The 15,475-nt window shown below is 42.4% G+C and overlaps 1 protein-coding gene across 1 annotated transcript in view; it reads left to right on the top strand.

Annotated features, from left to right (window-relative positions):
• Positions 1–2,197: 2,197 nt before the first annotated feature.
• Positions 2,198–15,475, top strand: part of LOC144798371 (methanethiol oxidase-like) — a 73,062-nt gene continuing 59,784 nt past the window's right edge. The window contains exons 1-4 of the mRNA XM_078669207.1: positions 2,198–2,384; positions 11,423–11,479; positions 12,726–12,838; positions 13,843–14,028. Coding sequence (XP_078525333.1) covers positions 2,381–2,384; positions 11,423–11,479; positions 12,726–12,838; positions 13,843–14,028 — 360 coding nt within the window. The 5' untranslated portion in view covers positions 2,198–2,380. The remainder of the gene's footprint in view (positions 2,385–11,422; positions 11,480–12,725; positions 12,839–13,842; positions 14,029–15,475) is intronic.

Raw genomic sequence — 15,475 nt, 5'->3', positions numbered from 1 at the left:
TAGTCAGGTGCTCCAAGGGGCCTCGGCTTACCTTCGATTCAAGATGACAGAATCAATCGCCCACCTGTGGAGCTCTGGACACCACCCGGGGGAGGAGCTTGACAGGGGGGTTGTCACTCCCCTGTCCTATGTGTGGTTTTGCGCCAGAGCGGGAGCTAAGGGCTCCTGCACTGGAGGAGTAAACCGGTTTATGCAAGGGGGGCACCAAATGTGCCCTTCAAAGTAGTCTGGTGGCAGTTGGAAGCACCCCCACCCTAGCTCAGAGACACCTAATTCTAAAGGAGAGGTGATTACACCGCTACTCCACAGGACATCCTTTGTTCTGCCCTCCCCTTCCTGAGTTAGGCTCACCAGCAGGACTGCAGAACAGTGTCTGGGGTTGGCAGCATCACTGGCTTGCACGCAGACCCTGCAAGGCTACGCAGTTAGACATGGTGGGTCCTCTAAGGAGCCCCCAGTACGTGCTATCATGCAACTAACAGAGGAATCAGTGAAGTTGCATGATTCCAACATGTTTGATACCAAACATGGCCAGGTTTGGTGAAGCCATTATGTAGTTGGACATCTCGAGTTTGCCAGTGCGCACCTCATACCTTAAAATGGCTTCCATGCACTTACAAAGCCCAGAGAATGGAGTCCGGGGTTTGTAGGTGTGCCTCTGCTCATGCAGGGCCACCCTCACACTTAGAACCATGCACCATGCCCTTGGGTTGAAGGACCTACCTTAGGGGTGACTTATAGGTTTTAAGTGCAGTAACCGGGATATACGCTAAACCTTATATCTGGGGTGAAATGTGCATTCACCATTTCACATAGGCTGCAGTGGCAGGCCTGCAGACACAGTTTGCATGGGCTCCCATGGGTGGCACAATTCATGCGGCAGCCCTTGGGAGACCCCTGGTGTAGCAATGCCCTTGGTACCTTGGTACCATATACTAGGAACTTACAGGGGTACACCAGTATACCAATTGTGGGGTGTACAAAATACTTACCAGTCAACTTAGGGGAGAGAGCACTGACACTGGAGTCCTGGTTAGCAGGATCCAAGTGTACCACAGTCTAAACACAGTCATGAAAAGAAACTGACATCAGTGTGCCTTGGTGGTGCCCACACAAGTTCCGCAACATCACTTCCAACACGGCTGACAACAAACATGGAGCAGATCGAAGACAACTACTGGCGTGCAGGGGTACTGTTCATGAAAAATCTTTATGCCACTCTGTGCCACTCCACTCTATGCCACTCCACGCCACTCTACTACACTACACTCTAAGCCAATGCACCCTACATCACTCCATTATATACACCTCCAATCTACTCCAAACTCCACTCTATACCACTCTGCTCTATGCCATGCCACTCTACTCTTCGCCACTTAACTCTACAATACTCCAGTCTACACCACTTCACTTACTCAACTCTATGCCACTACTCTACGCTATCCCACTTTATGCCACTCTACCCCACTCTAATCTCTGCCTTTCCACTCTATGCCATTCCACGTCACTCCACTCTCTTCTGCGCTATTTAACTCTATGCCACTTTACACCACCACACTAACGTTTAGTCATGCTGAACAGCAGCCACGCTGCTGTTCAAAATGGCTAAAAGACAATGACAAAATCAATAGGTCTTGTGTAGGCGAGACCTATTGACTTTGCCAATGTTTGCTTTAGATTGTTGCTGTTTTGTTCAGTTTGGTACGACTGGTCATGTGGGATTTGTGTAGGTTTCACATAAAAAAATGTATTAGATCGCATTAATTTCCTCCATGCTTTTAAGAAGAGGAAGCTTTCTGGGGTAATGCCATCTGCTTTGCTGTAGGACATTCTGATTGTAATTTCTGTGTTTTAGCACAAACTGTGTTAGCGCATGTAGTTGTACGGTGCACTTTTGTCAAACGTGCTGCCTTTGCAATGTCGACATACCCACACTTGCCCTGCTTTCTAAACCTGACTGTACCCAATCTTTGAATCTCCAGTCTGTGATTGCTGAACCTACACTTACTTAATCATCAATCGCCTATGTTTGATGTATTTCACTAGAGTCGTTTTTTTCTGCTATGGTACTTTTGATTCAGGAATTGTGTAGCATTAGAGTTTGCTGATGACTCTAGTATTGTAATTTCTCCTGTAGTCCTCCACCCTTCAAGTAACCTCACCCTTCACTCTCCCTCAGATCTGCCTTCTTACCTGTGTCCCTCCTTCTCTACCCACTTCCCGCCTCTTTTGAGAGATAAGTATTCTGTCCTCCAGGAGGAAGATTCAGAATCACTGGGTGTTCCTCAGTGCACGGCACGCCAAAGAAGGGAAACCTGTTCCTAGGAAGCTACTGTAGAGAGCTTGGTCCTGACTAGCTGCATCCACCCGCAGCACCAAAATGGGTAAGAGGACGACATGCCTCCAACTTCCTTCTCTAGGGGTGTGTGGGAACCTCAATTTAATATTCTTAAAATCTATTCTACACAATGCATTCCAACAGGCAGATTTTATACTTCATTATAAATATGGATTTTTGTAGAATGCGCAGTGTGGTGCTAATGTTTGCTTTCCAGGGCTTGTCGCAGGAATCAGCCACAGAGTTAGTAGGGGCATCAGCTACATGAAGGTCCTCCATAGCATGACAAGTAATAAATATTTCAGTGTAAAATGTTCTTAATAGGATTTGCTCAGAAAGCGGTGTTCCTTGCAGCCCACAGTGATCACAAAACTAAGACCATCATAAGGTAGGCTTAAATCCTTTGCCAGAATGTGCAGCATGAATGAGTTGCAGCCTTCACTGGTAAGGGTATCCAGAGAGGAATTTGCATCCTTCTGAGTGCAGCAGTGTTTATGTTTCATAGACAAGGAGAGATGCTTGGGGCTCTGTTTTGCTTCCCTAATGTCTACTTGGCTCTGTCCCACCATCAGCTTCAAGCCTACCTTCTCTTGAAATACTTCGGTAATTCTGTTAATCCGGATTGAGCAAACGTGGAATAGGCTGGGCATAGGGCAAGAAGGTGGGTATGGTAGATGGGTCAATTTGGCCTGAAAAGAATGAATAGACAGTGAAACCAGTCAATTTTCTTAGGCTATCCCATGTCAAATTTCCCCCTGTGGAAAAGAGATCCTCCCTCCTGGGGGGGCTGGTGCTAGTGCAAGGGAAGCCCAGTAACCAGACACAAGTGGGCATTTTTCTGTGGACCAGACTGGGAAACGTGAGCCAGTGGCCTAGTGTCCAGGAAGACTTTCCTGCAAATAGTAAGATCTTGAGTGTGAGTCCAAAAACCTTTGTGCCTAAAAACAACCTAACTACTCACTTGTGCAACTTGCGTCTGGAACAGTATTTAAAGTCTCCATGCAATATCTCAGATAAGCATGTTTCTGACCAGGAAAAAGGATGGCCATAAGAAAGAGCAATGGTATCTACAGCCATAATATCTTCATTGGAAATAGTTTGGTGGTGCTACCTAAACTGACAAAAAAGTCTTCTGGTGGAAAGCAACTATGTTGGAAACCTGGCAGTAAGAATAAATTACGGCTGGGTTATAAAATTTCAAACTACTAGGCGTGCAAAGCCACGCCAATAAATTATGTAATGAGATAGAATTGCTGATAGCATAGTTTTTCCTCCAATCTCATTTTATGATCTGTGGAAGCATTTGCATCTGGGTCATCAGATACTAGCTTCCACCAGCCCATTTCTCCTGTTAGCTCTAGCCTAACACAGAACCAACAAACCCTACAAGTAGGAAGGGGTTGTGGCGCAAGGGCCAGAGCTGCCGAGCTCGGAGCTGGGGAACCAGTTGTGAGCCTTGGCATTGGCTCAACATCCTGTGATTGTGGGCGAATCACTTAATCACCCTGTGCCTAAAGAGAAATTAATGTGTCCTTAACTGGTGCTCAAGTGCTGGTGTTGATTAAGTGCAGTTTCAGAGCACCGGAAACTTCTGGCTCAAATTAAGCACTGGTGAAGGGAGAAATGCTTGCAGTGAGTCTAAACATTGTCAAATACTCGGGGTAGCATTCCAACCCATTGTTATTTTGCACACCATGCCACCTCAATTTGGATCCAGCCATATGCAAATAAGTCTTGACCTATAGGAACAGTCCACCTCGAACTGCCTAGTCAGGTCCTCCCTGAACCGGAACACAAGCAACCCAAGACTGGTTTCGCCCTGATTGGGCCTCTTTAGTCTGGTGTGGCTTGATTCCAGTAGCACAGTGGGCATGGGACCCACGTCTGGACATACCCTTGAAACACAAAAAAAGTACATGGCCGGTTCCAAACTTATGTACACACTTAGGGGCTGATTACGAGCGGCCCATGTCAGATGCAATAATTATCACACAAAATAAAATCCAACACTAAGGTGTTTGAAATTTATTGAGTTTGATCATTATTGCTTGTTTGACTTTTATGGGCCATAGTGGTGATTTTGACGCTTGCCGCACCAAAATCCACATGCCCCAATAAAATCCAGGCCTTTGCTCCCTGTTAAATTCCAGCAGGTTTGACTTGACAACTTTTAAGAAAGGGTGTGAAGTTGATCCCACCTTGTAATTACTGGGTGTAATAACTGGAGTGTTTGATCAGGGACAGCAATATAATATGCCACACACTATCAGGCTCATTTGAGGATTCCTTGTCACAACCCGTCACCCTTCTTCCAAGTGTTTGGTTCTCACAATTCTTCTATCAAACCATAATTGTTCTATGCTCTGGTATATGAACACTCATTTAGCAATCTACCACTCACTGGTGTTTGTGTTCCTCTTCCCGTTCATGCAATAGATTGGTCACAGCCTGGTTGCATCCATCGTTCCTCTCAGACATTCAAAATGTACCCTCTCACATACCGAATTGGGAGGTGTCATATGAGCACATATAGTTTTCGGAAATATCTTGCTGAAATTCTCCCTCACGCTGACTGCCATCTGCACATCACTCTTTAACATTCTGTTCATTCTTTCTACAAGTCCATTTACCTGGGGTGATTATAACATAGTTGTGTGGTGCACTATGTTCCTACACCTAAGAAATTCATACATATCCTCAAACTGTGCACCATTATGTTGATTAGTTTCTTGTACACCATCTCAGTAGAATTCATCCACGAGGAAGTCATTCACCATTCTAGTATTCAAAACATGCACACTTAGGAAGGGTACCCAATCAAATGTGTAGTCTAAAGAATTAAGGATGCACATACATGTCTCCCACTAGCAAAAACTCGACTAGTCTCAAAATATCTAGGTGTTGCTTAGTACACATGTAAATAGGTGCCTTCTAGACAATATCATACTTATAACTAGCTACACATTGTTGCAACATTTAATATAACGCGTATTTGTAAAGCTCATGTTCACCTGAGGGTATCTTGGCGCAGAATAACAGATGTCTATTGTTACCCAACTCAATTGTACTCATTTTTATCGACCACAGAAGGATGAAAGGTTGAGTGGACCAGCTGAGATTTGAACCTGTGACCATAAGGTCGAGCACAGGCCCCTGCAGTGGACGCATTAGTCCATTAAGCCACCAGAACCAGTTAACAAGAATCTTCTGCCAGTCGCCCCATGGTTGCATACCAGTAAATGTCTCTGTCTGACAACCTGCTGCCCATGTCACCCTCAGGAGCATGACACAAATGTTCTCTCTAACATGCTTAATTGGAACCACCTTCATCCATCTCTGAATTCTGCGGCCCACAATAGTAAAATTATGCTCCCCTCCCCCACCCCCCACCTTCCCAACTTTGGATTTGTCTGCACAGGAAACATCCTTTACAACGCAACTTTTACCACGCAGTGCCTTTACGACGCAACTATTACAACGCATGTCATTACAACGCATAGCGCTGGGGGGCGCTCTAGGATAGGGAATAGATTTGATTTACTATCCAACACCTTCCCTACTATCCACGGGGACTGGAGTTGGAATAGTAAATTAAACTATTCACTATCCAGCACCCCTAAGCGCTATGCGTTGTAAAGGCATGCGTTGTAAAAACTGTGTTGTAAAGGCATGCGTGGTAAAAGCATGCGTTTTAATGTCATACTCCGTCTGCACACCCTCCTACCATGTATCATTACATTTTTTTGCCGGTCTTCATCTGGAAACGTGAAACTACTCTGGATTGATTTATGACCTCTACACAAAATCACATGACTGCTGTCTCTGAACAGGCTGCAGTGTCACACACTTTCCAGGCTGTAAGGCGTGACAACCAGTTCGTCATCTTGTTTGCAGCACTGCAAATATTTTACCCGGGAACTGCAATCTCTTATGTCAGCTAACCATTTCACAATCCTTGGCGTTGCTCTTTCAGGATCCTTGCAGGAAAAGACTTGAACTAGGACTTTATAATCAGATCATAATTTAGACTGGGTGCCCTATAAAAAGAACCAGAACTGCTGCGTTGCCCAACAGCACGCCACCGCCTTTATCTCAATGACAGAGTCCTTTTGTTCTGCAGCATTCACCAGCAAAGCTTTTGCAGCAAAAGCTATGGCCATTTTGCTACCATCTGTACTCTGCTTCTAATTTCCTAAGGCTAGGATCAGTAGTCAACCATGTCTTTGTGAAATCGAAATGGCTCAGCAGAGCTCCTTTGCTGATTCCAGCTTTGATCACTTCGCATTTATTCTTAGACTGTTCATTCTACAAACGACTCAACTCTTTCCTCGTCATTTTCCACAGATGGTAAACAGTTCTTGCCAAATTCCTCAAGAACCTTTAATATCCTGCCAAAAACTAGCAGACATCATCTTTGTGTTTAGGCTTAGGAGTCTTTCCAAGTGCTTTCACTACATCCACTTGGGAACAATTCACTCGCCAGACAACAATTAGCATAAGTAGTTCAGTGAATTCATTTTAAATGGCCACTATTCTTTCTTCAGAGTTCATCCCTTTGTTTCACACCTGCATAACATCACATGCAAGGCAATATCACAATCATCAAACACTTTACTGTAAACCAGTGTGTCACCCTGAAGAAATATAATACTTTGGATACCTTATAATATGTTCTTCGTTACCCTCTGGAATAATACATTTGCCCAAGAAGTCAAAATGGCATGAAACTGAATCTAAAGCCTACAGAAGGAGCAGTGAAGGAATCCAGGAGCAGTGAGCTCCAGTGCAGCTTGACATTGTGGTAAGTTGAGAAGAGGTCCATGACGCTAGACACTTTGACGTCACAACACTTGGCTAACTCTTCTAAAATGTTAGGCAGAAGGTGCTGCCTGTTCTGCCCAGATGCTTTTTTGAGATATCTGAGATCAATGCACGCATGGACTTTGTTGTTCCTGGTGCTTAATTTGAGCCGGTGGTTGTAGGTTGAGATAACCGGCACTAATTTTTGGGGACCGGCACTTATTTTTCCCCATCAGATTTCAATCCAGAGCAAGGGAGTTAAGGTGGAAGAGAAAGACTGACAAAAAGTGACAAAGGGAGAAAGCAGGAACCTGCACGAGTGACATGAAGGGGCAGCTCGGATTCTGCTGATTCCGGATCTCACATTCTTTCATTGGGCTTGCGTTTGATACAACAGCCCACCATCTTGAGAGTAACTGGACACAAAGCTGTCTATGAACCACAATCTCAGAATAAATGTCACTCCAGGAAGCAGATACAAATTAATGGATGTTTGACAACTCTGATGAAATGGTAACAAAAAAATATATTTAAAAAACAAGTTAAGTTGGGCACCAAGATCATGGCTCATCTTTTGATGAAATTACTGCAGCCCATCTCCCCCTTGAAGTTGCAGCGGCGGCCAGTACAGGTAAACGTGGTGGAACGATGGGGCTTGGTGGGAGCGGGGAGGAAGTTGACAGACAACGGAATAGGTACAATTGAATAAATAAATGACACCTATTCCGTCGTCTGTCGGCTTCCCCCCTCTGCCGTGCTCTGCCCTGCCCTGCCCTATCTTGTTTACCTGTGCCTGGCCGCTGCTGTGAAGTTGACTGCACTGCCGACTCTTCCAGTTTAGTTGAAGACCAAGGGCTACATTTTTTTAAAAATTCTCCAACTCCGCACAGCAACAAAATTTGCCGTCTTGGGTAAGGGTGAAAACATTGCGGAGCCAGACCTCGAAAAATGTGGAGCGGTGCACTCCCTGATTTTTCAGTTTCAATGATAACGAATGATCAGTTCCTTTGTGAAAAATTGATTCTTTATTTCATAATCCAACAAATGGTGCAAAAAGCCTCAGCCAACGCGTTTCGGTCAAATGATTGAACTTCGTCAGGGCTGAAAGAGGTATAACATAAATAACATGAATACACACATATACAAATAGCACAGGAGATTCACAATGTTAAAAAATACTATTTATGAACACAACACAGAACATGAAACCAAGAACAGTGTTGAATGCATGGTGAAAACCATACATCTGATACACATTATTTTGTTTAATACCACATGACGTACAATCAATAAAAAATATCAACATTCCACAATGGACAAAACAACCTTATGAGTAAGAGGATCTCTGGCACCTTATTTCGATTAGCTCTGTATATGCCGTGATGTCAAATTTAAGATAAGTGTGATCGGCTCCTTCCAAATGTGTATGCATTCATTGTATAGAGGTGCCCTAATTTAAACATGCAAGTGTAAGGCATAGAGGAAAGGGGGAAACAAATAAAACAGCAGGGATACTAAGTGGTGTTCATCAATCTCATAGTTTATCATAATTGAGGGCTAAGCGTCATAACAAGCAGGAATAGCAGCATGGTTGGTGAAATGGCCTATGGCTTAAGAGCTGTGCGGAGAAAGGGTTGCAGGCCTAATCGATTATAAAGGACCAAAATATGTTGTGGGTTAGGCAGACACTATCATAAAAACATTCCCAACATGAAAGTGCAACAGTGTGGGAGTCCATACAGACCATAGCGGAAGATGGGCGAATTATGGTCGCGGGATAGACCAAGTAGCCAAGTAAGGCCCAAGATCAGTGTTAGCGATGGTGAAATCATGTACAGCGTGAGCCTCCTTGATAAGGGCCCGATAAATAATCTGCAAGGAGTAAAATGAGCCAACCTTGAGTCTACAGTTGCTTTATTAACGCACACAAAAACAGACAAGAGCGTAGACTTGTCGGTATGTATAAATATCTTACTGGCTCAGGTCATGATGGGTGAATACACACAATGGGTTAAGCAATGACAGTAAAAAAACGGAGCGTAATTTGATGGCCGTCTAGAAAGTTTTAGATAAAAGCACGGGGTTGGTGCACTAACCCACCTGGAATGAGAAACTGATCATTCGTTATCATTGAAACTGAAAAATCTGTGAGTGCACCGCTCCACTTTTTTCGAAGTCTTGTACGAATCTGTGACGGTATTCTGCAGCCCTTTCCCCCGCAGGGAATCACAACGCGGTCGTTACAACGACCGCGTTGTGATTCCGCATACGATTACTCCGCAAGTCCGAACAACGACTTGCCGAAGGGAGCCGCTGGATGTTGGAATAGTATAATTTACTATTCCAACTCCAGTCTGTGCAGACACTAGGGAAGGTGTTGGATTTTAAATCACCTCCAACACCCCCTCCCCCCAGTGCGCAAGTCATTGTTCCGACTTGCGGAGTAATGGTATGCGGACTCACAACACTGTCGTTGTAACGACCGCGTTGTGATTCCCTGCATTATAAAAGTTTCGGGGTAAACGTTGTCTTGTACATCTGCCCAGCAGTTTGCATCTCTCAACGGCAGGTGCAGGAGCTGATTCTGCACACCAACTCTTATTATACTGTTATAAACTAACAAGGGAACACAGCTAAGAGGTGCGGCTACTGGAGTCCGTTGTTGGTTCTTTGCTATTACAGTGCAGAGCAATCCTTCTAAGATTGCCTTGCTGCTCCTGTCATGCCTTCTGCTGGCGCTCAAACAGGATGTCTTGTGCAATGCACAGCCTTGTACCATGGTGCAGAGGTCAGTGTACACTTTCAAGCAAAGGACTTGTACTTGAATTCATACATTCTCGTACAACTTCATGAGCCTAGACAAACTCACAACACAAGGAACTCATACACAGGATGCAACAAACATGCAATGTGTTGTGTTTTTTAGGTACCTGCGCCAAGGCAGTGTTAGTTTTTGCCAAAAAGCCCAGTCTATCTATCTTAGTAGATTGTGTTTTGCATCAAAATCCAAGGGCATTTGCACTGATCCGCCCCTACAATGCCCCTGTAACGCCCCTTGATGCAATAGTAAATACTCTTGGAAGACTTTGAGTCAATGTCAGTGATTATTTTGTAAAATACTAAGTGACTGGGCACAAGCTATTTATTTGGAGGCCACTACAGCTTGCATCCCCTATGGTCCCTTCCAGAGCTGTGAAACGCTAGTACCAACGACATCTACTTACTGTTACAGTCCTCTAAATGTGAGAATATGGACTATACTAGGTGACCCAAAATTGTAAGAATGGCCTGAGCACCCTAGTATTATTTGTATACTTCTATATTGCTTTTTTTTACACACTTTGCTCATATGCTTTATTAAAAGTAGTCTGACAGCGCTACAATGTGGGGCACTATCGTAACTATGAGCCGGTGTTACAAAATATGAAAGGTGCCAGCACAGGCAAACGCCAGCACAAATTAATCACTTTTTATTTGCCTTGCGCCAGCACAAAGTGTTAGTAAATGTGGCCCTAGTGTCTTGTATGGAATGCCCACAATGTGTGTTCACCAGAGGGCGACTTCAAGGAATTGCTAACCCAACACCTGAAGTTGTCTGCCATTACCTGACTCTCCATTAACCTCATTGAGGATAAACATTTACCAACTACAGCACTAGAGGAATTCACTCCTACTGTTCCTTTACCTTGAAGCAGAATTCCATAAACTCCAGAAAAGACTGAGAACATACCTCTTCCACCAACCAAGCAAGGTGAGCACCAATCAAAACTAAACAATAAACATAGAAAACTGGATGAGTTCGCGACACATGGCAAATTTCATCTATGAATATTAAACATATTTGCGAAATGTCTGTCTTCCACGGTCAAGTAATTGCGTCTAATGTGAGCCTGACTACTGATTTGTTTAGAATCATGGAAGCCGAAAGTGATAATTTACAAAACAGTAGTAAACTACGTCAGGCTTCCAAATGCATGCAGTGATAGGAAGCGGGTCGTAAGGATGTGAAATAACTTGCCCTTAATGTGGTCTGATGCAAAAACCAGGATTAGTACCAAAGTGGTTAACACTTTAGCCACTAGACAACATCTCCTTGTGATGTTATCAGGGACTCTCCATGATGACCTCTTTTAATTCTTAGTGAGGGACGGCATTTGTAAAAAGCCCACCATCCAGGGTAGACTCTTAGTTCAGGCTCTTAAGGTGATGTAGGTTTATTTCAGAGGACTGAAATGTGTTGCTGAAGTTAAATATTGGTCTTGTTTGCTCTCATTCTTTCCATAGAAGCCAAGTGCGGAGCATGTGGTCCCGGCTACAAGACTCCACTGGATGCAATGAAAGGTAGTGAGACCATTTATTATCTAGACTTTGTGAACAACTTTTACAGGACAGAATAACATTTCTTACCTTCAACATCATAAATTATAATCACATTTGGAAATGTTCAAACCTGTAACTTGATTTTATTTATTTCCCCTCTTTTCTGTGAAAAATGTTGTTTTCTTGGAGGATGATTACTAAGATTGGAAAATCCAAATTTGCTACTAAGTGAACTGTATGAGTTTTGTCCTATAATTCATATTAACATACAAAGGGGTTTTAGGGAATTAAAGACCTACCACGCGTTTAGTCCTCAACCTCAACATGTAAACAACCAGAAGAACCGGGGGGTCTACTCACTGACTACCAGTCTACATTGAGAATGCCCACAGTGATCATGAACCCATATCTACGCCGTACTCTTCTGAAGACCCCCTTCATGATATAATCCACAGCTCAACCCTCTATGATCAAGTGGGTAAGTGGATGGAAGTCTGGAAACCTAGATGATAAGATTGATCAAGGGTCTTGTTTCTACTCTATAATTGTTCCGGCGTAAATATGGGTTCATGATAATTGTGGGCACACTCAATGTAGACTGGTAGTCAGTGAGTAGACCCCCGGGTTCTTCTGGTTGTTTCTATAATTCATATTTACATTTTTAAAATACATTTGCTGCAAGAATATAAAAGGGAATATTTTACTAATCTATTCGTCACAAAAAATGTTCTATTGGTGGCAAAAATTGATTAGTCAAAATGGAGACTCGATTGCCAAATATGATTGCTTTATGAATAAAAATCCAACTAAAGTAATCAATTCTTTAACAAATTATTATTTCTACTAAAATATAAATTATTGTAATGTCTCATTTGTAACAACAACCAACATTTAAGTAATTCTAAAAAAACTATTTGTTAACAAAATAACTGATTCAGAAATAAAAGTGATTCTTGAAAATGGGAACTGTATTGTACTCATGGGTGGACAAAGAGGCTGAGTCCCTACTTGGAGGGGGTGTTGCCAATGGAGCCTTAGTGTGAGTCGAAATCTCCTCAAATACGTTGGTCTTCTACAATCTTTGTCAGTGATGCTAATCAAGGCTATGACCTCAGGCATAGATCCCTGGCCTTTGGTGGGATTTTTCATTTGGTCAGTTTCTTTTTCCTTTGTTAATGGTGGGTGATCAATCTTGCATTGCTATGATTCCAAATGGGAATTTTATGATAACGATAGGTCTGTGATGATTGTTGTTTTCTCCCTTTAGCTCCCAGGGAGGATATCATCTATGTATCCTGCGTCTATAACAACACTGGCATCAACAAGCCAGACTATCTGTCCACAGTGGATGTGGACCCCAAATCCCCAACCTACAGCCAGGTATAGTGCTAAATTATCCAGGTCTTCCACACAACTGTTAAGGACCTAGGACCAGATAGTACTCTAAAAGTCCAAGTTCAGCTAGACTTGAAGGACATCTATGACTGTCTAATGCGGATATGACCATAGATTCCTTTCGCTATTTGCAAAGGAATTCTAAATCTTTCTGATAAACATTACATTTCTCATCCAAAATAATGACATGTTTTGCCAGACTATATAAAACAGATGAAGCTGTTTAGACTTTAAAAACCGAGCTTGAGTGAAACAGCAGTTAATAAGTAAGTGGTGTTTTAATTTTAATAGAAAGTGATATTGAAATTGCAAGTAATGTTTAAACTTGTCAAGTTTTTTTAATTATTAAAATATATTTTAAAAATTATTTATAACAATTGTCAAACTTCATAATGAATATTATAACCATTTTAAAAGAGGGAATTTACTAAAATTTCTAAAATCTATACTTTTTAAAAGATGTTAGAATTGTTAGCTTTATGATACTCTTTGTTAACAATATTTAATTTTTCAGGACAAGATCCCGTTCATTCTATGGTTTGGTTTTTATACAAATTTTTAGCTGCCTTAGAAATGTTTTCCCAGTGGAGTAAGGCACAGAGAGGTCAGATCACATGGAATCCACTCAGCATATTTTTAATTAATAGGAAAGAATTTATTTAGCAAAAACTTAATTCTGGGCATCTTAAATTTTAACCCTTCATGACAGTTTTGTCTTTAAAAGCGAAGTACTCGCTCTAATAATCTCATGCCTACCTACACTGCTTACAGGCTAGAAGTTATCTTATAGGGCAATTGTGGCTTCCCAATAATCTGTGTTGCTTAAAGGCCGCTAGGGACTTTTCAGAAAGCTGGACCAATCAGAAATGTCTTGAAACTTCCTCTATTCTACTCAGTCTCTGCCACAGCCTTGGGATGGGATTATTTAACACATGCCTAAGGTACCATAACAAGCTCTTGAAGTTCAGTGATTCATCTTTCACACACAGATCATCCACCGCCTGCCCATGCCCAACATGAATGATGAGCTCCACCATTTTGGTTGGAATGCCTGCAGCAGTTGCTATGGCGACCCCAAAAAGAAGCGGGACCGCCTGGTTTTGCTGAGCTTGATCTCGTCACGGATTTACATTGTCGATGTGGGGATGGATCCACGGGCTCCCAAACTGCACAAGGTGCGTATGCTCCACCTGGTAAATGTAACCTTTGTTATTGCAGTAGGTCAGGTCATATAACTCTTTGATATTGCCGGGGCTTTACAGCCGGCCCTCAAATGGAAGAATATTGCTTTCAGTCATTGACCACGCATGCTGATAGGCTAAAAGAGAGATAGTAGAATGCAAGAGAATGAGATGGTTTACCAAGCCAAAGACTGTATATTCCCTTATTGAACAGGCAAACATATAACTACTCACAGTGGTATATGGCATATAACTAGCTACAATTGCACACACCCAGATCAAGGGAAACACATAAACAATATCGAATGGCATATGCATGTAAATAGTAATAGCACATACCTATTCAAAATGTAATGCATCATGCATGATCTATAAAACTACAAGCCTTAATAAAAACAACAGAACAACCAGAGAAGTAGACCCATCCAATCAGAGTGATCTGAAGTCTGCAGCCATCTTTTAATGGAACACAACTTTAATAAAGCAACAGAACAATTTGAACGGCATACAAAGCCACCCAAAGTGACCGGTGATGTGGAACCTTCGATAAAGATGCATGACTTAGCAAAACAACGGAACATTACACACTCCACCTTACATTAACCACCCCACAGGTGATAATGTGATCCTGCATTCCATTGTGTAAGACAGAAACATATCTATACATAGCCAGCCAGGCAACAAGACAACCCACTACCACCCTCAGAGCTAAGGACCCAGCTGAATTCCACATTAGTCTCCCACTGAAGAGTGAATAACGTGCTCACTGAAACGCATAGCATGCCAGTGTGCAGATGCTCCCTAAGTGGTGCACAAGAAGTCCACAGTCCAAACCCCTGCAGCATATGCACATCTGCACACAATAATACTACTCAAAAAGAGCATGCGACAATACAGGCCTCTGAGACAGTTTTTAGAATGTTTTCTTTTCTTCTTTTGACACATTCAATGACATTAACATCAAAATAAACATACTAAAATCTGCCCAAAGCAGCATCAAAAAGTACTGCTTGCAGTCCTTGTACATTTCAGCTGCATGATAACATAAAGAAGACCTACTTGCTGTGTTTAGTCAGTCATAGCTCCCTGAGCATAGTCCTGCGTCTGTGTCTACATTTTTCAATATGGCCGCACACACCTTCCTCTATGTCCATTACCAAGAATAGGTCCATAATCCACAACTATGCTGAACTCTCTCGCTGCTCATTTAATTTCAATGATTTTTAATATTTTCCAAGTAGCAGAGCACAAGTACATATTAATAAATTAGAAATGGGTGATGCATTCATAATAAGTTCATATGAAAGAAAAATCCAAATTATAAAATCTCATTGAGAAGAATATACTTTACAAGAGCTGTTAACTAGTTCTAGCTGTTAAAACCAGGATACATCTGCAGTATTATGAAGGCAACACATTAACTATTTCCCTTTTTAGCAAC

This window comes from Lissotriton helveticus, chromosome 12 (genome assembly GCF_964261635.1).
Source record: "Lissotriton helveticus chromosome 12, aLisHel1.1, whole genome shotgun sequence".
NCBI classification, from domain to species: domain Eukaryota; kingdom Metazoa; phylum Chordata; class Amphibia; order Caudata; family Salamandridae; genus Lissotriton; species Lissotriton helveticus.
The sequence above is the reverse complement of the archived record's forward strand: the minus strand, read 5'-3'. Positions and strand labels throughout refer to the sequence as shown.